The 26913-nt window shown below is 50.9% G+C and overlaps 1 protein-coding gene across 2 annotated transcripts in view; it reads left to right on the top strand.

Moving 5' to 3' along the window:
• POLR1A (RNA polymerase I subunit A) overlaps positions 1–26913 on the top strand; it is an 85917-nt gene that overhangs the window by 41093 nt on the left and 17911 nt on the right. For both annotated transcript variants that reach the window (XM_064268810.1, XM_010599945.3), the window contains 13 exons: positions 6219–6368; positions 7444–7627; positions 10600–10682; positions 10795–10953; positions 12736–12834; positions 14093–14245; positions 16053–16135; positions 18679–18844; positions 19758–19979; positions 20867–21081; positions 22921–23088; positions 23782–23917; positions 24369–24526. In XM_064268810.1, the coding sequence (XP_064124880.1) occupies positions 6219–6368; positions 7444–7627; positions 10600–10682; positions 10795–10953; positions 12736–12834; positions 14093–14245; positions 16053–16135; positions 18679–18844; positions 19758–19979; positions 20867–21081; positions 22921–23088; positions 23782–23917; positions 24369–24526 (1976 nt within the window). The remainder of the gene's footprint in view (positions 1–6218; positions 6369–7443; positions 7628–10599; positions 10683–10794; positions 10954–12735; positions 12835–14092; positions 14246–16052; positions 16136–18678; positions 18845–19757; positions 19980–20866; positions 21082–22920; positions 23089–23781; positions 23918–24368; positions 24527–26913) is intronic.

Raw genomic sequence — 26913 nt, 5'->3', positions numbered from 1 at the left:
GTTGAAACAGGCCATTAATTTTTTTTCTTTTTAATAGGCATTTTATGTGTAAATTTACCCCCTAAGTTCTCCTTTAGTGGCATTCCACAAATTATGTTGTATTTTCATTTTCATTCACTTTAAAATACTTTCTAATTGCCCTCTTGGTTCTTTTTTTGACCCATGAGTTATTTAAACCAAAAGACCCAAACCAGTTACTGTCAAGCCAGTTTTGACTCATGGCAACCCCACGTGTTTCAGAGTAGAACTGTATTCCATAAGGTTTCAGTGGCTTTAATCTTTTAGAAGTAGATCACTGGATCTTTCTTCTAGGAGCACTTGTGCAGTGGTTAAGAGCTTGGCTGCTAACCAAAATGTCGGCAGTTTGAATCCACCATCCACTCCTTGGAAACCCTATGGGGCAGTTCTACTGTGTCCTATAGGGTTGCTGTGAGTTGGAATCGACTTGATGGCTGTGGATTTGTTTTTTTTGTTTATTCTGAAGTGCCTCTGGGTAGAGTTGAACCGACAACCTCTCAGTCTATAGCTGAGCACTTAACTGGTTATGCCACCCAGAGACTCCTATGGGTTATTCCCCACCCACCAAACCCACCGCCGTTGAGTTGATTTCAACTCACAGCAACCCCATAAGGTTTCCAAGGCTGTAAATTTCTATGGAAGCAGACTGCCACATCTGTCTCCCGCAGTGCTGCTGGTGGTTTTGAACCACTGACCTTTTGGTTAGCAGTCGAATGCTTAAACCACTGCACCACTAGTGCTCTTTATGAGTTATTTAGTTGTGTTTTATTTAGTTTCCAAATATTCAGAGGTTTTCTAGGTTACTGATTTCCAGTTTAATTCCATGTGGTCAGAGAACGTAACTTTAGTTGACTTGAATTCTTTTAAATTTATTGAGGTTTGTTCGATGGCCCTGGATATGGTCTATCTTGGTAAATGTTCTGTGTACCCTTGAAAAGAATGTATATTCTGCTGTGTGGAGTGAAGTGCTCTTTAAATGTCAATTAGGTTAAGTTAATAGATGGTTCAAGTCTAACCTATTCTTGCTGATCACTGTCCTTCATTGCCTGGTGTCCAGTATCTTAAACTGAACATCAATGCATTGTTTATGTTCATGTTTGTTATCTTGAAAGTTGACGAGTTACAAATATTAAGTAATTAAATATATAGGATTTCTTTATATTTTATTTAACATAAGTAGTGTGTTCAAAATAGAACCAAACAGTTGATACAGAGTATATACTTGGAGCCATAAATATGTTTATTCTGTTTAATCTGGGAATCCAGCCTAAGGAAATAATCTTAAGTGTGGAAAAAGCTACTTAAAAGAAACAACCATTACACCATAGTTTATGGTGAAATATTAGAAAAACCCCAGATATCCAGCAACTGGGCTAAGTAAATTGCGGTACATCCATTTGCTAAGATATTAGGTAGCTGTTAAAGATAGTGGTTTTAAAAGGCATGTAGCAATGTGGAAAATGCTGCTGAGGTAATGTTCAAAGATCAGAAATAGACTGGACAATTCTATGTTCAAACACAATTGCAACCCTGTTAAAAATACATATAAAAAATTGTCATTAAAAAGATCAAAATAGAATAATTTGGTCATGTTAGTGATGATTTTTGTTCTCATTTTGTAATATTTTTGGGCTGTGATTATTACCTTATAACTAACTAAAATTAGGAATTTTTCATTGTTTCTTGAGAGGCTAGAACAGGCTGTTACTTCTTTGCAAATAGGTGAAAAAGGGAAAAGTGACTGCACTGCACAAGAATTTTGTTTTTTTTATTGTGCTTTAGGTGAAAGTTTACAAAGCAAGCTAGTTTCTCATACAAAAATTTGTACACATACTGATTCGAGGCATTGGTTGGAATCCTGCATTGCGTCAGCCCTTTCCCCCTTTCCCTTTCCACCCTGGGTTCCACAGTTCCATTCATCCAGTTTTCCTGTCCTTTCCTGCCTTTAAGGGCAGGTATAGCCCATTTGATCTCGTTTACTTGATTGATCCAAGAAGCATGTTCCTCACATGTGTTATAGTTGGTCCTATAGGCCTGCCTGATATTTGGGTGAAAGGTGAACTTCAGGAGTGGCTTCAGTTCGGGATTAGAAGGGTATCCAAGGGCCATAGTCTCAGGGGTTCCTCCAGTCTCTGTCAGACCAGTAAGTCTGGTCTTTTTGTGAATTTGATCATTTGTTCTACATTTTTCTCTCGCTCTGTTTGGGACCCCCTATTGTAATCCCAGTCAGAGTGGTCAGTAGTAGTATCCAGGCACCAGCTAGTTCTTCTGGTAGGCTGTGGTTCATGTGGTAATTACTCCCCTGAGTCCCATCACCTCTTACTAGTTGGGGGACTAGGAGTACTGGGGGGAGGTGGCAAGCAGGTGTTCACACAGTCGCTCTATTTCCTCCTCCTGGGCAGTGGGAGGGAGGAAGGAACAGTGTGGTGCCAAATAGCTCAGTCTTGCTGCATCTGCACGTTGGTAGCAGGAGGAGGTAGGTAGGGGCTGTGGGAGGGTGCACAAGCAGTTGCATCTCCTCTTCCCCTCGCTGGGCGTGCTAAGGGATGGAGTCATGCCTGGCGGGTGTGCACACAGTGGTGCCGTCTTGGGTCAGGTGGGGGAGGGAGGAAGGGGCTGCAGGGTGATGCGTGCATAGACACAGCTCACTTGCCCCACACTGGGAGGGTTAAGGGAGAGAGCCACACCTGGTGGGTGCGCACACAGTGGTGCTGTCTTGAGTCAGGTGGGAGAGGAAGGGGCTGCAGGGGGATGCGTGCACAATGGTGCCACCTTGTATCAGTTGGTGGGGGGAGAGAGGAAGGGGCTGCAAGGGTATGCATAGTCAGCTCTTCTACCCTCACTGAGTGGGTTATAAGTGGAGTCATGCCTGGTGGGTGCTCACACAGAGGTACCACGTCACGCTGGATGGAGGGAAGGAGGAGGGAGCGGTGGGTGAGCTCTCTTGCTGCCGCTGCCCTCCACCAGGCCCTTGGGGGGCAGTAGGTGGTATGTGGGTACACACATGGGATACATCTAGTCTTGCTGGCTGGGTAGGTGAGGGGATGGTAGATGGGGTTAGGTGGGGTGGGGAAAGAGGATAGGTTCCTGTCATGGTCCACCAGTCAGGCCAGGCAGTCAGGGTATGAGATCCTCTGATCAGGCGGATGGATTGAGGGGGTGTGTGTTCCTTTGGCTCGGATACACAGGTGCCAGCACACCTCACGTCTGCTGCAACTAGCAAGTGGGACCTGTCCTCTAGAGCTCTGGCAGATACTCTGCGGGTCCACCACCTCGTGCACACCACTCATCCCTGAGGCAAAGGGCTGCTGCTCCTGAGTATCTCCAGTTCTGAATCTGGCACCATCCATGTCTCTGCTTCTTTCTGTGTGTGTCTATAGAGGTTCTCTGTCCCTTCTGGGAAAGTCGTGAAGCTGCCTTGCTGCTTTCTTCACCTGGGGTCGCTGCTGGCTTTGTCCTAGGTTAGCTACAGCGGGCCAGGACGGCTGGCTGAGCTCCTCCGTTCCGTGCTACTCGCTGCCTTTATTCCTTCCAGTCGGTGTTCGGTTCGGGTCTTAGACTTTCTTGTTTGATGTTTAGGGTTCCCAGGTTGTTATCTGCTCCTGTTTCACTTGTTTTTCTGGATCTTTGGAGCAGGGGTGCATTATGGTGCGTGTGAATAAGCCGCCATCTTGGCTCCGCCTCTGCACAAACATTTGTTTTAGTGGCTCACTCTGCTTGCACAGCAAGAAGCATGTTCAGAATCAGGAGATAAGGAACTGAACTGGGAAGTTGATTTCTACTGCTTCAGAAGAAGCCTTAGGCTGTTTCTCCAGGACATTTTAATGATTGCAGGGGTGGCATAGGACCGGGCAGTATTTCATTCTGTTATACACAAGGGTGCTATGAGCCAGAGCCGACTCAGCAGCACCTAACAGCAACAACTTGAGTGCGTTTCTCTTCTCTTATGAACCGGAGTCTCATCGTTTGTGATTGCTGAAAGTGTGTGTAAAGAAAGAGAGCTTGTCTGTCATAGCAAATCTCAAGTGTTCAGCACAATGAAGATTAACAAAATGGAGGTAGCTTTTTAAACTATAGCACAAATCGGAAAGTAAAGTATTACCAGCACCCCAGAAAGCCCCGTCTGGCTCTTCCCAGTTTCTTCCCGTCCCCAAAGGTAGCAGCTAAGCTGACTTCTGTCACTGTAGATCAGTTGTCTTCTCTTGAACTTTACAGCTGCTCTCCTAACTGCCCTGACCCCACTGTCACGTATAAAGATGCTTCTTTGTGGGACCTGGTACAGCAGACAAAGAAACAAAGAGCTAGCTAACGTCTCCCAGGCCCAGCGACTGTCAGGCTGGCCTGTCACCCGCTGCCTTGCTCGTCTTGGGGAATGTGCACATTTGGCTCCTCTGGAGCCGCCCCCGAGTTCTCCCCAGTCACAGCCTCCTCTGCCTGGGCTCTCGGTAGAGCAGCTGCTTGAGAAATCGCTTCCCTGAGCCTCCTGTGAGCAACTGCTTGTTGGGTGGGTAACCACCCTGATGGTCCCAGCTGGGATGGGGGAAGGACTCTGGCCTTCCATGGCCATGACTAATTCTAGTCAAATAAATTTATTTCTAGAATTTAGCTCTGTGAAAGTTAGTTGTGTGGGAGCACAGGGTTACTGAGTAGCCACATAAACAGCATGTCCAGTAGTGCACAGTCATTCCGTCACATCATGCTCCCTGCCCTGGTCATTTAGTCACCACTTCTAACTCATTGGTCCTTCTTATAGCATCACTTAGGAGGCTTAGTCTCTAAGGCACTTATTTAACCTCAGAGCCTAGACCTGGAATGTATTTAGAACAAATAATCTTGCAAAAAATTAAACCAGAGCATGTCATGCCTGTGAACAAAACCTACCAAATCGCTTTCCTTCTCACTCAGACTGGAAGCCTGCGCCCTTGCTGTGTCTCTGCCTGAAACTGAAATGCGTGATCTGATGTCTGCACCACTCCTTCCTTACCGGGCTCTCTCCCTCCCTCCTCACTGGGCTCCACCTTACCACTCCTCCGTCACCAAGCTCCCTCCTCACCGGGCTCACTCCTTACCAGGCTTCCTCCTCACCACTCCTTCTTCACTGGGCTCCCTCCTCACCGTTCCTTCCTCACCAAGCTCCCTTCTCACCACTCCTTCCTCACCAGGCTCCCGTCTTACTGGGCTCCCTCCTCACCAGGCTCCCTCCTCACCATTCCTTCCCCACTGCCATCATGGCCTCTGGTAAACAGTTCCTTTGCAGTGAGGCCTTCCCTGACGACCTTATTTAAATTGCAAGTGTCCCCCCTGCCCTCTCCCCACTATACTCTAGGTCCTCCTTCCCCACTTTATGTTCTCCTCTGAAATGAAGGTTCCACTGAGGGCAGAGAGTCTGTTTGGTTCACAGTATTCCCAGTGCTTGGCTCATAGTTAGCACTGGATACATATTTGCTGAATGAACGAACATCATACGTATTCTACAGATGGGCAATGCGAAGGCCAAGAGGGGACCATGGTTTGCCCCACAGCACACAAGCAGTCTGGGATGGTGCGGACATTGGAACACCCCCTCGCCCTAGATGCTCCCTTTGCAGCCAGCTTCCCAGTAGGACACCTTGAGCCTCCTGTGGGAAGCTCCTCAGAGGGAAAGCGCTCCATTCTACGTCTCTGCGTCCTTTCCTTCCTTGGGGCCCACCCAGAAGTCCAAGCTGTTCTGCAGGGAGGAGGCTGTTGAGTGTACGTAGCCATTGTCATCTGTTCTGGTGTGGCCTGAAGATGGGAGGATGCCTCTGAGGAGCATCCAACCTCCTGACTCAGTTACCTGGCAGGCGGCAGTGTTACGAGGCCTGCCATCTTAACTTTGCTAACTGCCTTTGTTTTCGTTTTTTTTTACCTCATGCTCAGCTCTTCCTTTACTAAAGTAAACTTCCACATCAGATTACTTTTCCTCTCCTTCCTTTGGCCTATTCTTGGACTTGATTCTGGTCTAGGGGATTTTTCACTTTTTAAGGGAATAAAATTCTCAGTGAAGTTCATATGGACTTATTTTCATTTCCACTCCTGAACTTTCTTCTAAGTCATTTAAATGGAAAGAAAAAAATGAAATCAACTTATCTTACAGATTTTTCTTACTTTACCTCAGAGCTTCAGAAATGGAGTCATCCAGCTTTTCCGGATAAAGAGCTTTGTCCTCGTTTTCTTTACAGGTTGTATCTACACTGCTAATAAACATAATCCCAAAGGACCACATCCCACTGAACTTAACAGGAAAGGCGAAAATCGGTGGAAAAGCCTGGGTGAAGGAACCTCCCCGACCTGTTCCAGGCTTTAACCCTGACTCTATGTGCGAGTCCCAGGTATGGCTACCCAGTTTTATGGGCTCAAGACATCTACTCCCAGGTTTAGACAATTTGATTTGAAACTGAGGCAGAGAAATGGAGGCACACCCACAGAATCAGGTGTCATGCCTCAGAGTAGGAGTTGTGCCTGAGGTGGTGTTGGCTTTTGCTTTTGGAAAGGATCAGGTTGGGTCTCTAGCATTGGCAGCCCATTTGAGAAGACCTTTCTTGAAAAAGGCCTGTGAACTTGATCCTGCAAAGCTGGGAAAGCAGAGCGTATGTTTCCCCTCAAAAACTCCTAAGTGACTCAAGATAGTCGAACTGCTCTGAGCTTCTATACCTTCCCAGCCAATGCCTTAGGGACGAGGCCTCAGGAGGCAGCCCTGGCGCAATGCTGAAGCAGGAGAGCAAGGTAAAGATTTCCAAGGCCTCTGGCTCTTCTTGCTGGGAGTCTAGGCCTGACTCACAGTATTCCTCAGTCCTTATTTCACAGCAGGAGCTAACAGGGTGTTAACCGGACAGTGCATTCAGACCTGGGGCTTGCATTTTTCTTTCTCTTTATAGATCTTATGCTTAATATATGCTACATTATACAGATGGAAGTCTTTTTATTTTAATTAACTTTTAATGCTTTAGCCTGACTTTGAAAGCACAAACTCCAGCCTCAGAGGGTGTTGGGAAGTTCTGTTATTCCCAGTGTGCAAGGGGGACCAGGGCCAAGGATGTGGGTCTGGAGTTGAGACTCTAGATGCTGTCATTTCCAACGACAAGGCCTTTATCAAGGCCACTTGACCTGGAGTCAGTGTATGGAAGAGAGGGAACCAGGGGGCATAGGGACACACTGAAGTGTCTGTGTTGGGTCCCTGAAGAAAAAAGTAAAAACCGTTGGTCTGTATGGGTTCACCTCCTTTATTTAAAAAAAAAAAAAAAAAAAAAGGTATAGTTTATACCTTACTTCTCTCCATCAGGGATTTGAGGTTGCAGTGAGGAATCACACACAGCAAGGTTAACAAGATCCTGAGTAGAAAAGGTGGGGTTTCTCCTGTAGGAAGCATTGCCTCCAGCCCAGAGTTGGCGGCCTTTGCCTTTGCAGGTGATCATCAGGGAAGGGGAGCTGCTGTGTGGAGTGCTGGACAAGGCGCACTACGGGAGCTCTGCCTACGGCCTGGTCCACTGCTGCTATGAGATCTACGGGGGTGAGACCAGTGGCAAGGTTCTCACCTGCCTGGCCCGCCTCTTCACTGCCTACTTGCAGCTCTACAGAGGCTTCACCTTGGGTGAGTGCCTGGCGAGCAGCCGGGGGCCTGCCTGGAGCAGTCGCCGGCTCCCTCTCCTGTGGCCTGCCTTCTCCTGTGGCCTGCTCCCCTCCCGTGTCTGCCCCCTCTCCCATGGCCTACCGCTTTCCTGTGTCTCCCCCCTCTTGTAGCCTGTCTCTTCTCCTATGGCCTGTCCCCTCCTGTGGCCTGCCCCCTCTCCTATGGCCTGTCCTTTTCTATGTCTGTCCCCTCTCCTATGGCCTGTCGCTCTCTCCTGTGGCCTGCCCCCTCTCCTACAGCCTGCCCCACTTCTATAGCCTGCCCCATCTCCTCCGTCTGCCTCCTCTCCTCTGTCTGCCCCTTCCCCTGTGCCTGCCCCTTCTCCTGTGGCCTTCTCCCTCTCCTGTGGCCTGCCCCCTCTCCTGTGGCCCGTGCCTCTCCTGTGGCCTGCCCCCTCTCCTGTGGCCTGCCCCTCCACCAGCAACATTTCACAACCTCCCTCCCCTCAGTACTTTCTACCCCCTCCCATCCCATAGCCAGCGTTTGGCTTTCCTCTGCAGAGGGACCCCACCATCCTACTTCCATTCTGTTCTTTTCTTGACCTCACATCTGTATAGTTCTCTCATCCATGAGACTGATGTCCCCTACTCATACACATCCACATTCTCTCCTGCAAGTGCCCTTCTGGAATTCCCCGGGCCTTGCTCCTCTACAAAGGGTCTTCCCTGCTATCAGAACTACCCATGCCTTCCCAAAGCAGTGGGGACATTGGTGCCTTTGGAAACGCTATGCCAGGGCAGACCTGTTGGGGTAAGCTTAGCTAGGATGGGGGCTGCTTTGTTTCCTCCCTGGAAACGTGAGCACACTGCTTTAAGAAATTGGCTTTTATAAAGGAAACAAATATGCTGTTAGTTCCTGTGCCCTGGGTGGAATAGAGATCAGAAGACCTGGCGAAGCACTTAGCCTCTGGCTGAGCTTATTTAGGGTGGCAAGTTGCCATGTATGCCCAGGAGTCTGAGCGCTTTATTTGCAGGTCCCTGTGAGGATTAAGTGAGGTGCTGTGTGTTGAGCACGTGTCACAGTGCGCCTAGGGATTGTGCTGTGGGTGATGCTGTTAAAGGTGGAACCGAGACTGCGGGTGATGCTGTTAAAGGTCGTTGCTGGGTGTTGCGCCATGGCGCCTGTGAGCATGCCACAGCTGGAATTCGTTCATCAGCTGGTACTGGTGACCGCGTTACACATTCTCTTTTGTTTTTTAGTTACATATTATAGAAAAGTCAAAATAAACAGACATGAAGAAAATTTAAAATTACCCAGCATCCAACTGCCAGAGATAACCACTAGTATCAATTGGATGTGTATCTCTCTGAATTTTTCCATTTTAAAAAAATCCTACACTGCATAGACTTGTCTGCTTGCTGCCGCCCCCGCCCTGCCCCCAGCCTTTTCCAAATGTATTTATATTGGATCAGCTTATGTAAACCTGTATCCTCATGTTTAATGGCTACAGGTTATTCTAGTTGTCTGGAGATACTATAGTTTATTCAACTAGTTCCTGTCTTTAAACGTTTAGTTAGTTTGCCAGGTTTTCACAACGTTCTTGTTGGGATGAGCACCTTTGAACAATATCTTGGCTTGAATGTTCGGTTTTTTACCAGGATAAGGATTACAAATTACTAGTCTATTTGGGGGCCAAAACTAATGCTCCCTTACTCCGATTCCTGTAACCGGCCTGAACTGCTGCTGACGGAGGCCTCTGTGTCCAGGATAACCCACCTCAAGTTGGAAATCAGACTAGAGTCTAATCATTATTAAAAAGATCACACTTACAAAATGTAAATCAGTTTCAAAAGGTCATCAAGAATAAGCACCAGCATTTACGATAACTAGAAAAAGTTGAGAGAGCTTTACAAACAAAAAGTAGAGGCACCTCCCCAGATCCTAACCGGGAGCAGACTTAAACTAACTGTGCTGGCAGCTGGGCTTAGCACATGGTACAAGAGAAGTGGACCACCTGAGTGCAAAGACACCAGGTGCCAGGAGGCTGGACCCCAGAGAGAGGGAGCAAGGCCAGGCTGGGTGAGAGCAGGGCTCCAAGGGAGGGGCTGGCGAGACATGTTCCTGTCACCTGGCTCTTCAGTCCAGAGAAGGTCAGTAAGGAGACAAGCAAGGTGGCCTGGACTGACCCGTTGAAGCCCCACGTTCGTGGTTATGACTTCCTCACAGAAGGAACATCTCTTGCCCCTTCTACTCACACGTGTTCTTTAGAAGCCTCCAAGCTTTCAGGACATTGCACTGGGAATTCCAGACTTTTTAGCCCAACCTTTGAACAGTGCAGCCGTTGTTTTCCTGTCTGCTCAGGTCTTGGCTGAGGCACTTTGGAGTCCAGCAGCACACACAGATAGAGACAAAAAACAGTTGGTTAAAAGTTGGCATGGAAAGACTTACTGCTTAAGCTGAGGGATTGCTCAGTCCTTTGGATCCAGAGGTCAGACTCAACTCAAGGGACTAAGGCTTTTATCCTCATGAGGTGATGCAGAATAATCTGCTATGATGGCCCTGTCCCAACCGTTAGGGTGTGGCCATTGTAACAGGTGACTTCTGGGAGCCAAAACTGGGATGCTGTCTTTTCCTCCTGCCCTAAACTCAGCTTCTCATCAAAAGCCTCCTCTTTACCTCCAGGATGCAGGCACTGTAGCTGAGGGGGAAGAACACAAGTCTGGAACTTAGACTTGGGCTTACTTAGTACCTGTGTGACCTTGGACAAGTAGCTCAATTTTAAGCCCTAGTTTTGTCATTTGTAAAGTGGAGATTATAATGCTGGCCTATGGTAAACACTTCAGAGATAGTGGCACTCATTAATAACACTGTTATTGTCACCCTTGGTATTCAGGTGCTTCCTGAGTAGCAGCCTGCGCTCTGCCTGGCCTCACTGGGTTTATATTTTAGTGAGATGTCAGGTCATATCTGAGCCTGTCTGTTTCACTTCACAGACGTAGAAGACATTTTGGTTAAGCCAAAGGCAGATGTCAAGAGGCACAGGATCATCGAAGAGTCCACCCACTGTGGGGCCCGGGTAAGGAGGGCCGGGGAGCCCTGGGCTGCCATAGAGGGGTTGTGTCTCCTATGGAGTGAAAGCCCCCCGCCACTTAGCCACAGTCTGCGACGTGTTCCTTTTCTCATTCTAGGCTGTCAGGGCTGCATTAAACCTGCCAGAAGCTGCATCCTGTGATGAAATCCGAGGGAAGTGGCAGGATGCCCATCTGGGCAAAGACCAGAGGGATTTTAACATGATTGATCTGAAGTTCAAGGAGGAAGTGAACCATTACAGCAATGAGATTAACAAGGTTAGCCCAGTAGTGCCTGCACACAGCACCACATTTTGAATGCTGGTTTTTAGAAAAATTACATTTTGATTCCCACCTGGAGCCCTCTGGAGCAATTCTCATGGCCATTTAACAGCTGACTGGGCCAGATACAAAGTGGGACGGGTAGAATCCATCACTTTGAGGGGCAGGGTCAAGGGCTTCTTTCCCATACCCAGTTAGGGCCTGGGAAGGTCTTCAGTTAGGACTGTGAAAGAATGCTTCAGTCTGTTTTTTTGTTTTTGTTTTTAACATTTTTTATTTGGGGTGACAGCTTAAAAGGCTGGGCAAAGAAAATCATTCCTATAGGGCAATTGCTGAGGGGACGAGCAGGATGAAGGGCCAGAAGCACCACTGCTGGTTGTAGCTGCGGAGCCTAGGGCTGAAGGCCCGTCTCTCTGGGTTCACACCCGGGCTCTGCCACAGACTTGATGAGTGGCCTCAGGAAAAGAGATTTGACTTACCAGCACCTTGGTTTCCTCACCCATAAGTAGGGATGTGAGTAGTCCCTGTTTCATGAGGCCACTGAGAGGATTTGAAGAGAAACAACCCCATGTGTCACAGAGTGGGACTGTGTTCCACACGGTCTTCGTGGCTGTGACTTTCCAGAAGCAGGTTGAGGGTTTTCTTCTGAGGTACATCTGGGTGGCTTTCGGTCTCCAGGCTTTTGGTTAGTAGCCACCAGGGTCTCCTGCTCTAAGGAGGAAGGAGCCAGCGTGCATAATGCTGTTGGCATGAAACGAGTGCTTTGGAAGTTCTCCAAGCCCCTGTCTGCCTTCCCACTGTGAGCTCCTGTGACAGCCGAGACAGGAGAGAGAAATCCCTGTATAACCTAAGACCATAGCCTGGTTCTCTCTGCCTTCCTGCCCCAGAACCAGGGCTCCCCATCCAGTGGCTTGGAGGAGCTGGCCTGGCCCTCACCCTGCCTCCTAGCCTTGAGGCCTAGCCTTCAAGAGAGAGGAAGAGGGAAGGCCAACTCTCCCCAGAAGTCAGGGTTTGTCTGGGTGTCCCCTTGGCTGCTCTCAGCACCCTCCAGGCTGCCAGGGAGAAAAACTTCATCAGCACAAGCTCAGTCCTTGATAGAGTTTGTTCTGAGGAGCCTTGCCAGCACCTCCTCGAGAACCAGGAGGCTCAGCTTCTGGGGCTCACTAGAACGCCCGGGAGTTGGGGAGTTGTCTTCAGAAGGGTCTTGGGATTACTTCTTGTCCTTCCAGCTCCCCTCTCCCCGCCACCTCTTCTGACCCAGGGCTCTCCTCTCCTCTGTGTGCGGCTGAGTCTCTGCAACCCCAGGCAGATCTTCTCCCCCCAGTGTCTCCCCAAGGTCTACCTGAGGGCTTTGCTCCCTCCTCAGACCCTGGCACGAGGCAGGGCTTCCCATTGGTACCCAGGTGGCGTGCTGGTGAGTGCACACATGCCGTGAACATTGGCAATAACTAATAATTACAGGGTGTGCGGCACCAAGGTTGTACTCTGCTGAGCAAGTTCGCCGGGGTGGTGCCTTCATTTTTTATTTTTAACCAGCTCTTTTTTGTAGTCACAGACTAAATATGCTGGCCCTTCCGCCTCTCTTTTTCCTTCTCCCTTTTTGCTGCTGTTTGGCCAGAGAGGAGCCACAGGGCTCCGCCAGACTGCCTTCTGGTCTGGTGAGAGAACTGGTGCCCGAGGAGACTTGCCTTACATTGGTTCCTGCACCCTGCATTTCCCTTCTGCAGCTGGAGTTCCAGCAGGGCGTGAAGCACTGACCAGCATTCCTTTAATCCACAGGCGTGCATGCCGTTTGGCCTGCACAGACAGTTTCCTGAGAACAACTTGCAAATGATGGTGCAGTCTGGTGCCAAAGGCTCAACTGTAAACACAATGCAGGTATGAGCAGAGGTGGCCTGGGGGCGGGCAGAGGGCCGGGGGTACCAGGAGGCTGCTTTCAAGTAGTTTGTTCTGATTTTAAAAGGTTCTACGTTCCTTATAAAGTGTAGTAAGTACAGAAAAGTATAAAAACATACATACGAGTTACTACAGGGGCTAACCACTGTTAACATGTCAACGTTATAGGCAGATAAAGAAATAAATGTACAACTATTATATTCTAATAGCTATACACTAAACCTGCAAAAACCAGAACCTGCATAAGGCAAAAACCTGTCTATCGGAGAAGGAAAACGCAAATATTTTCCACTAAAACGAGTGATAGAAAAGTGGCAAGACTGCACCCTGTCAAAGGCAGAAAACTCCGAGACCCGACTTTGCAAAAAACAAGGCAGCCCCGTCAGGTTCCAGCTCTCAAAGGTTTCACTGTAATATACGTATCTAATTATAAAAAAAAATGCTATTACTTCTGTACTGTATTGTGTTTATTCATGCTGTATACAAATACCGTGTGTGTGTTCATAGTCTTAGCTGAGATCCTACAATTTTGCATTGTCTGCTTTTTTTCTCTTATTAGGTAAGAAGCTTTGCCCAAGGTTTTGTAGCCTTAATTTGAGGCCTGTTATCTCCTCAGATTCCCAATGTCCCATACTGACATTTTTACAGGTCGTAACCACTGTGGGCCTTTTGTTTGTTTCTGTCTTGATGAGCTTCAGCAGGTACTGAGGACCACCCTACTGCTCAGGGAGTGTAGCGCAGTAGGAATCAGTTTAAAAGGCCAGAAGTCATCAGAAAGCCTCCCCTGTGACTAAAGGGAACTGCAGACACACTGCTCTTTCCTCCCAAGAGTATTAATAGGCAGTTCTCTAAGCGAGTAGCTAAGTGGCTTCTTGGGTTCTCTTTTTGGTCTAGAATTTAAGGATTACAATAAATTCCTTTTCTCCATGGGCCTCAGTTTCCCCATTTGAACTCTCAAGGCCCTTCCAAGTAGAACATTTGATGATTCCAAGACATGGCTTCTCTTACCAACAGCACCCATTTTCAGCTGACCCCAGATGGGAAAATCCAGGTTTGTCAACAAAAGAAAGATATATTTATTTACTTGGAAAGCACGGCTCTCTGTTTTAAAGCTAGGCTGGCCTTGAAGAATTTGGGTCCCACTCAGCTTCCAGGAGGAGGAGGCTGTCCTTCCCCTGCCAGAACAAAATGCTAACACGTGTGGATCTTGAGTGCCTCCACCTCTCGCTTCCCTCCCCAGATCTCCTGCCTACTGGGCCAGATTGAACTGGAAGGTCGGAGACCCCCGCTGATGGCATCTGGCAAGTCGCTGCCCTGCTTTGAGCCGTATGAATTCACTCCCAGGGCTGGCGGCTTCGTCTCCGGCAGATTCCTCACCGGCATCAGGCCTCCTGTATGTGTTTTGGCGTTTCTCCTTATTTCTAGATTCAATGGTGGGGTGACCTGTGACTCCCACCAGCAGCTTTGAGCAAGAATGATCAAGTAATAAGCTACTTACCATTTAACCGACTAGACATTAGGACCCATGAAGAAATGACCAGGTCGTGTTGAGTGCAGCTAAAGCCTAGCACAGTGCCTGGCACAGAGTAGGTGCTCAATAAATATTTGCTGGTCAATGAAAAGGTGAATAAGACCAAATCCGGCTCCACCGTTAGCTGCTGTGCAACCCTCTAAACCAGTTTCCTTACCTGCATTTGAAGGCACCTGGAGGGATACCACTTACAGGGGTGCTCTTCGTTGCCAAAAAGAGCATCCCAGAGATATTTCACGAAGCCCCCAGGGGTGGCTCTCATGGCTTTTCCTTCACAGTAGGAAAACTGGCGAGTGATAGTGAATGTCTAGTTTTCACTTGGTCACCAGTAGAATTTCTCTTCACACTTGTCAGAAATTGCTTTTTAAAACATCCAGATGGTGACAGGACCATTGGCTTCAAGGCCATAGACTGTTCCGTAGACTCATCCACTGCTCGCGTGGGGCTCTGAAGTGGTTACCCCTTGCCTCCGGCCAGAGACAGTGCAGGGTCGATGTCACCAAAAGCTTTCAAACAGGGTTGCCACCCATTGGCAGATGGTACAATCGTTGTGAGAGACAGTGACCAGTATTTATGTGATGAAGCAGAATAGAGTGGTCTAGAAGACATCAGTTTATCCCAGTTCCATAAAGTTTTTTTTTTGAGTTTTATATCTCTTGTTGTTGTTGGGGCTGTTGCTGAGGATATACACAGCAAAACAATACCAGTTCAACAGTGTCAGCCTCTACAATTTAGTGACATTGATTAAGTCTTCCAGTTGTACAGCCATTGTCACCCTGCTTTTCTGAGTTGTTCCTCCCCATTAACATAAACCCACTGCCCTCTAGGCTTCCTGTCTTATCTTTCAAGTTGCTATTGTCACTTTGATCCCATATAGATGGTTCTTTAAAGAGCATAAAGCTCAAGGCAGACATTTTTTACTGGGTAAGCTAAACCATTGTTTGGTTTTAAGAAGACTTCAGGAGATATTTTTGGTTTAAGATTTAAAGATTATCTCAGAGCAAGTAGTTGCAGGGGTTCATCCAGCCTCTATGGCTTCAGGAAGTCTGGAGTCCATGAGAATTTGAAATTCTGTTCTGTGTTTTCTTCCTTTTGATCAGGATTCTTCTGTAGACTTTTTGATGAAAATGCTCAGTAATGGTAGCCAGGCACCATCTAGTTCTTCTGGTCTCATGGCAAAGGAGGTGGTTTGAATTATGTATCTTTATATGCATGTGTGTGTATGATTACTGTTGTAAATGTGCATCTTACTGTGGGTTGCTATCAGAAGGTTTGGGAAACACTGTGTATCTCTACTAACACCATTGGGAGCAGAATTCAGAGATGTGGACTGAACTAAACAGTAATGAGCCACTGGTGCCTTTTTTATTTAGACAGTGGGGGTGGAGTGTGCTAATCAGGGTGGCTGAGAGGATGGAAGGTACAAATGTAGATAAAGCAGCTGGCTCCCTGTAAGCGGTGGCTGTTACTTCTGATTCACTTGTCCGTTCACATGGACAGAGTCAGACGCAGCTGTAGGGGAGGGCAGAAGTCACTAGAGGCCATCAGAGCCCTCAGAGTCCAGGGCTAGGAGATCAGAGAAGGGAGTGGCCCCTTTGGGTCAGGAAAGGCTGCCAAAGGTGTTGGCAGCCTCACGGCCACATCGGGACCTGCTCTGCTTCTCCCACAGGAGTTCTTCTTTCACTGCATGGCCGGGCGAGAAGGCCTGGTCGACACTGCTGTGAAGACCAGCCGCTCCGGCTACCTCCAAAGGTAAAAGCACCTGCTGCGCCCTGGAAGCCGTTCACCTCTGTCAGCTTGCATTTTGTCATCAATTACTCACTTAAGAGTCAGAGTTTCCCGTGGGTGACCGAGACACGGGAAATAGCAGCTGTTCTTCCCTCCCTGAGCTCGGAGATTTTATACAGGAGTCCCTGCGTCCTGAGGGTGTCCCATTTCCTGGGGGAAGTTGCAGGTTCAAGGAAGGAGACAGGCAGTGATGTGTAACCAGCCACCCCGCGAGGGCCCCAGCCAGCCAGGGCGGCACAGAGAGGGTTGGCGGCTGAAGGAGGTCGTGGCCCCTGCCGTGAGCCTGCCGTTGCTGTTATTTCTCTCCGGATGCAGATGTCACCCTGGCGCCTCAGCCCTGGCCACTGGTCTTCTCCCCTCCGGGAGTGAAGGAAACAAGTAGCCACCATAGCTGGCCTGTTCTCGCAGTGGATGGACTGAAGCCTCAGACCGAACAAGGCTTTGGTCCAGGGGCCCTGGAAGGGTAGGATAGCAGATTCCTGCAGTCTGGCCTCCCTGCTTGGAATGCAGCGTGGGGGCTCTGCTTTGAGCGTTGTTTTTTTTTTTTTAAGTGGTTCTCCCTGAGCCCAGAGAACCAGTGCTGGTAGAAATGACGGTAGAAAACAGAGGAGACACTGAAGAAAGACCCGTGGCTCTTGGGCCTTGTTCTGCGCCCTGTCCTCAGGGAATGCAGATGGCCACTGAGCAGTGGAGCAGAGTGTTCTTTCCTCTCAGTGTTCTGCCCTTGCAGCACTCTGCTTTTTCCGGTGTCCGAGCCCCAGGTTCCCCCAAACTGCAGATCTGGTTTTGATCCTTCCCCCGTGGCTCCCAAGGCTGCAGCCCGGGGGGCGCTGGGGTGGGCAGGGGAGGGCAGGGCTGGGCTCAAAGGCGCACCTGGGTGGCCGGGGGCAGGGGGAGCCCATCTCAGAGTTTGCGCGTTGGGTGGGAGCGGGACTCGCTGCTTTCAATAGAGCTCCCCTCCTGGTGTCAAGGGTCACTCAGGCCAGTCCCCTTCCATGCAAAAGGGGTCCTTAAATTAAGAATACAAGTTTGTGTAGGAAAAAGGCTTAGAAAACAAATGCGCCATTAATCCCTGAGGCCCGTTGAAGTGCAGGGCAGGAAGGGGGAGTGGAGGGGATCCTGGCTGGAACACGAGAGCAGCAGTCATCGCAACAAAAAACAACAAAATGAACCAGTTGCCGTGGAGTCGATTCCAAATCGTGGTGACACTGTATGTGTCTGAGTAGAGCTGTTCTCCGTAGGGTTGTCAGTGGCTGAGTTTTCAGCGGGAGATGGCCAGGCCTCTCTTCTGAGCGCCTCTGGGTAGACTTGAACCTCCAGCCTTTCAGTTAGCTGAGCACTTAACCCGAGCTACAGGATGAATCAGGGCAGGCGAGACTGGTGGCGGAACTGGTCAGGAGTTGGAAGGCAGCCTCCTGAGGGGCACGGGAGAGGGAAGAGCAGATATGGAGAAGGACAGGGCAGCTGGCTGAGGGTGAATGGCAGGGAGGCGGCAGACCAGTGAGTTTGTAAGTGTGAGTGGCAACACAGCGGCCCTGTCCACAGAAGCTGAGATGCTGCGGAGCAGAGAAGAAATGAGGATGGGGTTGACTTGTCTGCAACAGGGTATTGAACAGACATGCCCAGCGGACCTTAGAGACATGGCCTGACGCTCAGGGAGAGGCCTGGAGGTGAAGCTTGGGGGGCGGGGCAGCTGCTGGTGGTGAGACCAGAGCCCTGTGAGGCGAGGGGCTCTGAGGGACAGGCGAACAGACGGCTGAGGACTGACCACTGGCTTTTCAGCAACAGGAAGTACCTGTTCAGCCCCAACCTTGCCTGGCCCTGGCTGGGCTCCAGGAAGATGGTGCTGACCAACACTGGGCACTGCGGGTGGAACTCAGGTTTCAGAGGCAATAGAGGTTCCTGGGAAACGCCCTCTTCACATGGAAGGAGGAGAAGCAGTGGCAGAGTAGTAAGGTTGAGGGAAGCTGTCGACCACTGACCACTGGGAGGACTCAGGAAAAAGGTTAGGGACTGCACTTCAACTTTCAGTTCCTAATACTCCCTTAGTATCCTTGTTAGATGCTAGACCGACAAAGTTTGGGAGTTATTGGGTAGGAAGGCAGTCCCCCTGCTTTGCCTGCCTTGTGGATCTAAGGACACTGGTCCCTGAGGGGTCTTTGTTACAGGAGTGGTGAAAGGCAGGCAGCCGGCTCAGCAGCTGGGAGGGAGCCAATCCGTAGCAGTGGCAGCCAGTCCTCTCAGTCATGCAGCTGCAGCCATCCCTCTAGGAAGACCCTCAGCAAGCGCAGCCCTGGCTGAGATGCTGTAGCTCAGTGCAGGGCACGGGAGCCAACCTGGCCTGGGGGCCCCTCCAACCCCCGCCTTTGACCGCAGAGCAGCAGGTGCCCCCTCGGGCTTCCACCACCTGAATCCTTTTCCGTCCCCTGGGCTGTCCGTGGCCCCCATCAGAACGCTGCCCAGAAGGTGGAAGCCTGGAGAGCCCTGAGCTGGTGGTCTCCTTACAGGTGCATTATCAAGCACCTGGAGGGGCTGGTGGTCCAGTATGACCTGACAGTCCGCGACAGCGACGGCAGCGTGGTGCAGTTCCTCTATGGGGAGGACGGCCTGGACATCCCCAAGACACAGTTCCTGCAGCCCAGGCAGTTTCCCTTCCTTGCCAGCAACTGCGAGGTGTGTGCCAGGCCTGCTGTGCTGGGAGTGGGGCGGGGGCCGGGGCAGTGCAGTCGTTAGAGAACTCAGGCCCGGCCAGAGGTGGCCATTCAGAAGTAGAGTGAGAAGGATTTACAAAGTACCGGTGCCTTAAGGCCCCTGATGTTTTCACAGCCTTCTCTGTTTTCATAGTCCCTCTGCAGACATTCCTTTGCTCCTTGGGCATCATTTCTCAGGGAGATGGGAGACAGGCATGATCTCCACCAAAGCAGCATCTGCCGTTGGGGGCATTGCCGTGTGCTGGGCCCTAAGCAGGCACGCTGACTTATACCTGGCTTCATCCTCACTGCAACCCTGGGAAGAGGTATCACTCTGCCCATTTTACAGTTGAGGCAACTAAGTGTCAGCACTTATGTAACTAGCTGGCGAGTGGCAGAGCCAAAATTTGAACCTGGGCCCGTCTGACACCCAAGCCTGTGATTTTCATACCGTACCTTCTGCTTCAGTGCTGGCCACCGCTCTTGACTGAGCAGACATCCCGTTTTGCAGATTGGGAAACTGAGACCGACGTGACCTGTCCAAGGTCACCCTGCTGGCTGCTGGCAGAACTGAGGTTCGAGCTCCAGGCCTGGCACCTTTCCCTCCTGGTGCTGTGCTAGAGCTCTGGCCATCAGTCTTCCACTGCCCATTCTTCCCAGAAACTCCCTGTGTTCCCGGAAGGGCTCTGAGGGGCCCGGGCTCTCCCGCACAGTCATCAGCTACCCAGTTAGGTTTGCGTAAAAGCCAGGGCCTGAGTTGGCAAAGGGTGCTCAGCCTGTCTGAGCCGTGTTGTGAGGGCTCTGCATGGAACATCTTCGTCCTGTGAATCATGTAACGTGAGCCTGTGTCCCACTCTTGTCTCTTTTGTCTTGTGTGTGTGGTTTTGTTTGTTTAGGTGATAATGAAATCCAAGCATGTCCATGAAGTTTTATCCAGAGCAGATCCCCAGAAAGCTCTCCGCCACTTCAGAGCCATCAAAAAGTGGCAAAGCAAGCATCCCAACACCTTGCTGCGAAAAGGTGCCTTCCTGAGTTACTCCCAGAAAGTGCAGGCGGCTGTGAAGGCCCTGAACCTCGAAGGTGGCAACCAGAATGGCCGCAGCCCCATGACTCACGAGGTGATGCAGGGGGGCTGTATCCCAGCACCGTGCGCACGGGCCTCAAGTCTGTGATTGTGAGCAGGGGGTTGTCGTCCTGACAGCCGGTGTCATGGTGCAGTCCAGGCTCACTTGCTGTCCTTGGGGCCCCAGCAGGAGGCGCGTGTCATGGTGCAGTCCAGGCTCACTCACTGTCATCGGGGCCCTGGCAGGAGGCAGCTGGCACTCGAGCAAGGGCTCTGCAGAGGCGAGGGCGGGTCTGGGAAACTGGCTGGGGCTGGTAACTTGGAGTTCCTCACCAACCCAGGCACAATGGACAGGGAGAAAGCAGTGACAAGTGGAGAGGGCGGCTGGGGCAGAGGCCACTTGAGGGTAGCCATCAGTAGAGGGATGCAGCCTGCTCGCAGACCCGATAGGGAGGATGATGCCACCATTCTCCCACCTCTCTGCCCTGCTGCCGCTCCCACTGGCCCAACAGCAGGGAGCCTGCAGGCAAGGAAGAGCGTGGGGCACAGCCAAGTGAATGCGTGTGGATCCAGAGCACATTGTGGGATCCAGCGTGGCCACCTGGCTTGTGGTGACCATGTCCTGCTTGCCTAGGACAGGGTTTGCTTCTTAAAATTCATAGTGCCCCGTTTACTCCAGAAGAATCCCAGCGTAGATAGTAAATGATATTGTCACCCTGCCTGTGCTCAGTAGACCAGGATGAGCTGATAGTCAGGGTCCATGTGGGATAGATTCAGTCTGCCCTGCCATCGATTCCCTTCCTTCCTCCTCGTAACTGGGTTTCTGACCTACCTTCTCTCCCTGCCCTCGCATCAAGCCATTGCCTTGGTCCTACTGAGTATCTGGAAAGAGAAGCCCATTCCTGTGTCCCTTGACTCAGCGGAGATCACCCTCCTTTTCAGATGCTGAGGATGTGGTATGAGTTAGATGAGCAGAGCCGAAGGAAATACCAGAAGAAGGCAGCCCCCTGTCCTGACCCCAGTCTGTCTGTCTGGCGCCCAGACATACACTTTGCGTCAGTGTCGGAAACATTTGAAAAAAAGGTTGACGCCTACAGTTGCGAGTGGGCATCCCGAGCAGAGAAGAGCTATGAGAAATCAGAGCCTTCTCTCGAGAGGTAAGACATGCTTTGTCACCTTTCGGGCCCTCCCTCACCCACAGTGGTGAAGGGGGTAGCCTCCTAGATGTGAGGCTTCTTGGCAGGGAGGAGGCAGTGAGACAGCAAGGGCACTTAGCGTGCCCCAGGGCTCAGGCACAGACACAGGTCAGACGCAGGCCTGACCCGGGAATGCCCTGTGGGCCAGAGGCTTGCAGAAGCGCCTGCCCCTTGAGTTGGGTGAGGTGGACGTGGCTCAATGTGAGCCAGGGAATCTGATTGCAGTTTAGCTGCTGCCACCGCTGTGACCCGGGGTAAATCTTCCTCCCCTTGGGATACCAAGTCCTCAGCCTCTCATGAGGGGTTAGATCTGATTACCCCAGTGATCCTCTGAGCTTTGGGTGGCGAGGCCTGCGGAGGAAGGACCATGTGGAGATCTCAGCGTGGACTTGTTGCGGAGCAACTTGGTGAAGACTTCATATTGCTGAAAAAAAAATAGGGAATAGTCCTACGGTCTAAGCGAGACATCAGAAGCGCCACCAAGGAATGACTGCACGGGAATCAGACTTGGAGCAGCTGTCAGGGAATCCTCCCCCCTCAGCTCACCAAGCCTGGCCCGCAGAGCTGCAAGGACTTCCCAGGTCCTCCACCCTCACCTAGGCCCCCATCCTGCACCTGGCGAAGCTCAGTGAGATGCATGGAGAGGCTCTGAGGGGCAGGAAGTGGAATTGACAGCAGGGAAATAGGAGTCAGCAAAGGCAAGTGAGCAAGACAAAGGTTCCTGAGGAGGAGCTGGAGGGCAGGGACAGGCAGGGCTCTCCTGTTTTACCCCTTCAAGTGGTTTCCCCAGCCAGGCCTCAGAGCATCCCAGATAAAATAGCCAGGCTGTCAGCAGGCCTTCCCTTAAGAAGAAGCCATCCCTCCAGCCCCGCTGAGTCCAGGGGTGGGAGGAGGTTAACCCTGGTGAACTTCATGTGGGCTCAGAGGGCCAAGAGGGGGAGCAGTCCTGTCTTGACAGCTCTCAAGGGGAATCTGTCGGCTCTGCACCGGCAAGCTGCCAGTCACCGCTGGAAGGCAAGTGGAGAGCTCTGGGCACAACTCTAAAGTCCTGGCCACTTTGGAAGGTTCTTTCCTATCAGGGATGTCGGTGTGTACTCTCTCTGACGACAGAATGGGTTAGCAAAATGCCCAACTTTAGAAACAGCTTACATAGAAATGGAATTGTATTGCTCTCATCTACTGTGGAGCTGTTTTCAGCCCTGTGCAGCCACACACACGCAGTCAGTGTTCACCGAGCCCTTCCTTGTCACGGCTGCTGGGCGTGCGATCTTGTGCAGACTCTTCATAAAGGGCTAGCTTTCATAGGAAGAAGGCTTAGTGAAGTACAGAACTGGACAGTGTAGGCATTTCTGATGCTGCATGCAGCCGTTTGCACTAATCAAGAAAATAAACACTCTGTCCTCCCTCCCACCCTCTGATCACCTAGCACCCCTCCTGGTTTGCACAGCGGAAGTTTAGCCCTTTTGAGACTGTCACAATTAGTGAGAGGAAAGAATGAACAAAGGAGAATGTGAACTGTGAGCCCAGAAGCGGTCACTGCCCAGGGGCCGCTAGTTACTGGCCCAGAGTGGACAGTCTGAGCATGGACATCTAGAAAGTTCAGCTAGTCAGCTGGATCTTTGCTATGCAATTTAGAGCATCTGGGCCACCTACACAGATTTAAAGATCAGGCGGACAGCTTGCCTAGGGAGACGTACAGCAGACAGAGGTGGAGGCGGTTGTTCCGTGCAGCAGAGTCTCCGGTGGCTTCGCAGCCTGTGAAGTCTGTCCTAACCCTGCCGCCCCTTGCCCCATCTCCAGGTTGAGGACCCTGCTGCAGTTGAAGTGGCAGCGCTCACTCTGTGACCCGGGCGAGGCTGTGGGCCTGCTGGCTGCCCAGAGCATCGGGGAACCCTCCACACAGATGACCCTGAACACCTTCCACTTCGCTGGCAGAGGCGAGATGAATGTCACCCTGGGCATTCCAAGGTGGGAGTCCCCACGAGGGTGGGCAGGGTGGGATCTGTTCCTAGCCTTCTCCTGGGGAAGGGGAAGCCACAGGATAAGTCATTTAACGAAAGAGAAGGAGAGAGAGAGAGGTTCTTGTCAAAGTGGAGGATCAGAGTTAGAATTTCCGGAACTCACTGGTCTGATCTCATGCTCTTGGGCTCTCCATTTCTCTCGTTTCTCTTCCTCCTAACCCTGCGTTTGAGACACCTAGATGCTTGTGAACTGCATATCCCTGGGCCACCGTGCAGGCTCTTTGGGGAAAGGACTCAGGAACAGGCATTGTTAGCAAGCACCATGCAGGGCTACCTTGCTGCCCAGCTCCGGGGCACCATTCACATGGAGTGAAACCTGACAGTGAGTCTGGCCCTTCAGGTAGATTTATGCACACTGCAATGTGATGACCGCTGGGCGAGAGTAAAGAACATGAGGTCAGAATAACAGTCCTGCCCTTAAGGAGCCTGTGCTCAATGGGGAAACTGGCAGGAGCACCACTCACTGTCCCACAGAGAGCCCAAGCTGGGTTCCCTGACCCAGCCTGTTTCCCTGCGAGATCCCAAGTCCTCTCCGATGCCAAAAGAATGTTGGCTTCCTTAGAGTGGCCTCACACAAATAGGGGATCTGGTTACCTCTCATCAGATGTGCCAAGTGGCAATTCGCCTTGTTTTGGGACAGGTTGAGGGAGATTCTCATGGTAGCCAGCGCCAACATCAAGACACCCATGATGAGCGTGCCCGTGTTCAACACCAAGAAAGCGCTGAAGAGAGTGAAGAGCCTGAAAAAGCAGCTTACCAGAGTGTGCTTAGGGGAGGTAACCATTCTCCCCTGTCCAGGCTGTGGCTGGGTGCAGGCTTTCCCCTGTGTCCTCCCATCCTTAACAGACCGCTGGCCGCTCCAGACCCTGGGCCCTACTCCCACCAGCGACGGATCTGCTTTCCATGCCAGGCGCTGAAAGGGATGGATCAGGAAGCTTTTAAAATAATCATACGTTCAGCAGCATTCTCATGAGCTTTAAAAATAAAATCGCTTCCTGGGTTAGCTCCCCAGCTCTGCTGCAGTCCCCTTAGAGAGCCTGGGTGGTCACTGGAGGCGACCTGGCGGTCTGAGGGGTCCACGCTGGTGGGGCTCCCAGGGGTCTCTCTGGGACTTTGGCCTGTGCTGCTAGCTGCTGTCTCCCTAGACCCTTGGTTCCCATAGCCCCCTTGCAGCGCACAGCCCCCTGGGACCTGGCCAAGTCAGGTTCTCTGTCCCTCTGGTTCCAGGTGCTACAGAAAATAGATGTCCAGGAGTCGTTCCGTATGGAAACAAAACAAGAGAAATGCCGGGTGTACCAGCTGCGATTTCAGTTCCTGCCACATGCCTGTTACCAGCAGGAGAAGTGCCTGAGACCCGAGGACATCCTGCGCTTCATGGAGACGAGGTCAGAGTGTTAGTCATCAGGCCGGCTGTAACAGAAAGACCGTGCGTGGATGGCTTTAACAAATAAGTTATTCTCTCACAGTCCAGGAAGCTAGAAATCCGAATTTAGGGCACCAGCTCCAGGAGAAGCCTTTCTCTCTCTGTCGGCTCTGGAGGAAGGTCCTTGTCAATCTTCCCCTGGCCTAGGAGCTTCTCAGCTCAGGGACCCCAGGTCCAAAGGATGCACTCTGCTCCTGGCACTACTTTCTTGGTGGTACGAGGTCCCCATGTCTGTCTGCTCATTTTTCTTTTTTGTATCTTAGAAGGATTGACTCAAGATACAACCTAATCTTGTAGATGAGTCCTGCCTCACTAACATCATAGAGGTAGGATTTACAACACATAGGAAAATCACATCAGATGACAAAATGGTGGACAGCTACACAATACTGGGAATCGTGGCCTAGGCAAGTTGACACACATTTTTGGGGGACACAATTCAATCCCTAACAGTCAGATTTTAGGTTGTGTTTGTCATTGACCCTGGCCCAGAGAGCACTCCCGACACAGGACTTCCCAAGATTGGGTGCATTTGGATAAATGAACCATCAAGGGAAGTGTTCAGGAAAGCAGCAGGGCCCACAGCCTGCATTCTGGCACTGAACCTGGAAATAATCACTCCTGGTTCTGGCTTTTGGGTGTAACTATGCTAACCACACTTCACTCCCTCAGCCCTTTCTCTCACTCCAGTTGATGAGTCAAGAGATACATCTTCTCGGCTTTGTGGATGTTTCAGGTGTGGGCATACATGTGTGGTAAAGAGTCAAATCTTCTCGGGTTCGTGGGTGTTTCAGACGTGGGCGTATGTGTGTGGTAAAGAGACATGTCTTCTTGGGTTTGTGGATGTTTCAGACGTGGGCGTATGCGTGTGGTAAACAGATTGGAGCCATCAGTGATGCCAGAGCTGCACAGTGTTCAGTTTTCTTTTTTTTTTAATAATTTTTATTGTGCTTTAAGTGAAAGTTTACAAATCAAGTCAGTCTCTCACACAAAAACCCATATACACCTTGCTACACACTCCCAATTACTCTCCCCCAAGACAGCCTGCTCTCTCCCTCCACTCTATCTTTTCGTGTCCTTTTTGCCAGCTTCTAAGTGTTCAGTTTTGATGTGACGTGAATCCAGGCAGCATAAAGGGAGTGCTGCTGATATGTTTATATTCTATTAATAAAGAACAGTATACCGATGGCATGCTGCTCTTAAAACTCAGTTACACAACTGGATTTACCTCCAGCTTCTTACTGCTCCTTTCTGATTCCCCTCTGGTAGGGAGAATGGACAGGTTACTGTTGGAAATTGAAGAAATGCAGGCAGCAATGCTCAGTGCGCAGGAATGAAGAGCTGGCTGTCTTGACACTGGGAAGCCAGGGAAGGGCTAACGGAGCACTTTTGACTTGCCAGCTGACACTAGAGTGGGTTGCACACTCAAAATGGCTGCAGGACAAGGCAGGTAGCAGAAGCCAGCAAAGCAGGCTGGGAGACCCCTGCAGACAGGCGAGTGTGGGACAAGCAGGCTGGGAGACCCCTACAGACAGGCGAGTGCAGGACCTGTCTCAGGTGGCTGTTGCCTGCAGGAACATGGGCCAGGGTGGTTCAAAAGAAAAGGGCCCCCCCTTTTTTGGTTGCTTTATACAAACGTCTCCTAGTTTTTAAACATTAGCAGTTAATTCATATGTTTTTGAAAGCCTGTTAAGGCCCAGATAGGTTCCATCTGTTGGCAGGATTCGGCCCATGGGCCACCCACCGCCTTCAGTGTAGACCAGCACTCAGGTCTTCCTGGAGCTGCTGGGATGTTGAGAACCTGACAGAGCAGAAGCAGAAGGCTCCGTTGTACTCATTCACCCCCCAGACGCACTGAGTGATGCTCACCCATGGCTGAGTCATGGAGCAGGTGTGGCTGAGAGAGCACGCGACTGCCTTGCCATTGACAGTCTTCTTCCTTCTCCCCTGAAGGTGGGAACTGGCTTTGGTCCAGCCTCCTAATCAGGTGGAGTTTAGGATGGGGTTGTGGTGGATGAGGTTGTGTGTGAACTGGGCCCTGTGGATGGGGCTCGTTGACTAGGCAGACCTGCCCCCAAGACGTGAGCCCTGGCACCCCTGCATTGCTGTCCACCTGGGTTTGATCAGTCAGGCCATGGTGCTCGCCTCTGGACTGGGCAGCCTCACAGGAGACAGCGCGCACGTGCCGGCTCCCAGTGTAACAGTGGGGATTATAACTACCAGGCACCTTGGGCAGCCCTTCTATGAGAAATGGGAATGGGTGTCACACAGTCTCTGTTGGAGGTTCCACCCCATTTCTATTGCCCCGAGGCTTAGGTCTGCCAAGCAGGTAGGTTGGCCTGAGGTAAG

Source organism: Loxodonta africana, chromosome 15 (assembly GCF_030014295.1).
Source record: "Loxodonta africana isolate mLoxAfr1 chromosome 15, mLoxAfr1.hap2, whole genome shotgun sequence".
NCBI lineage: Eukaryota > Metazoa > Chordata > Mammalia > Proboscidea > Elephantidae > Loxodonta > Loxodonta africana.
This window is presented reverse-complemented; position numbering and strand designations above follow the sequence as displayed.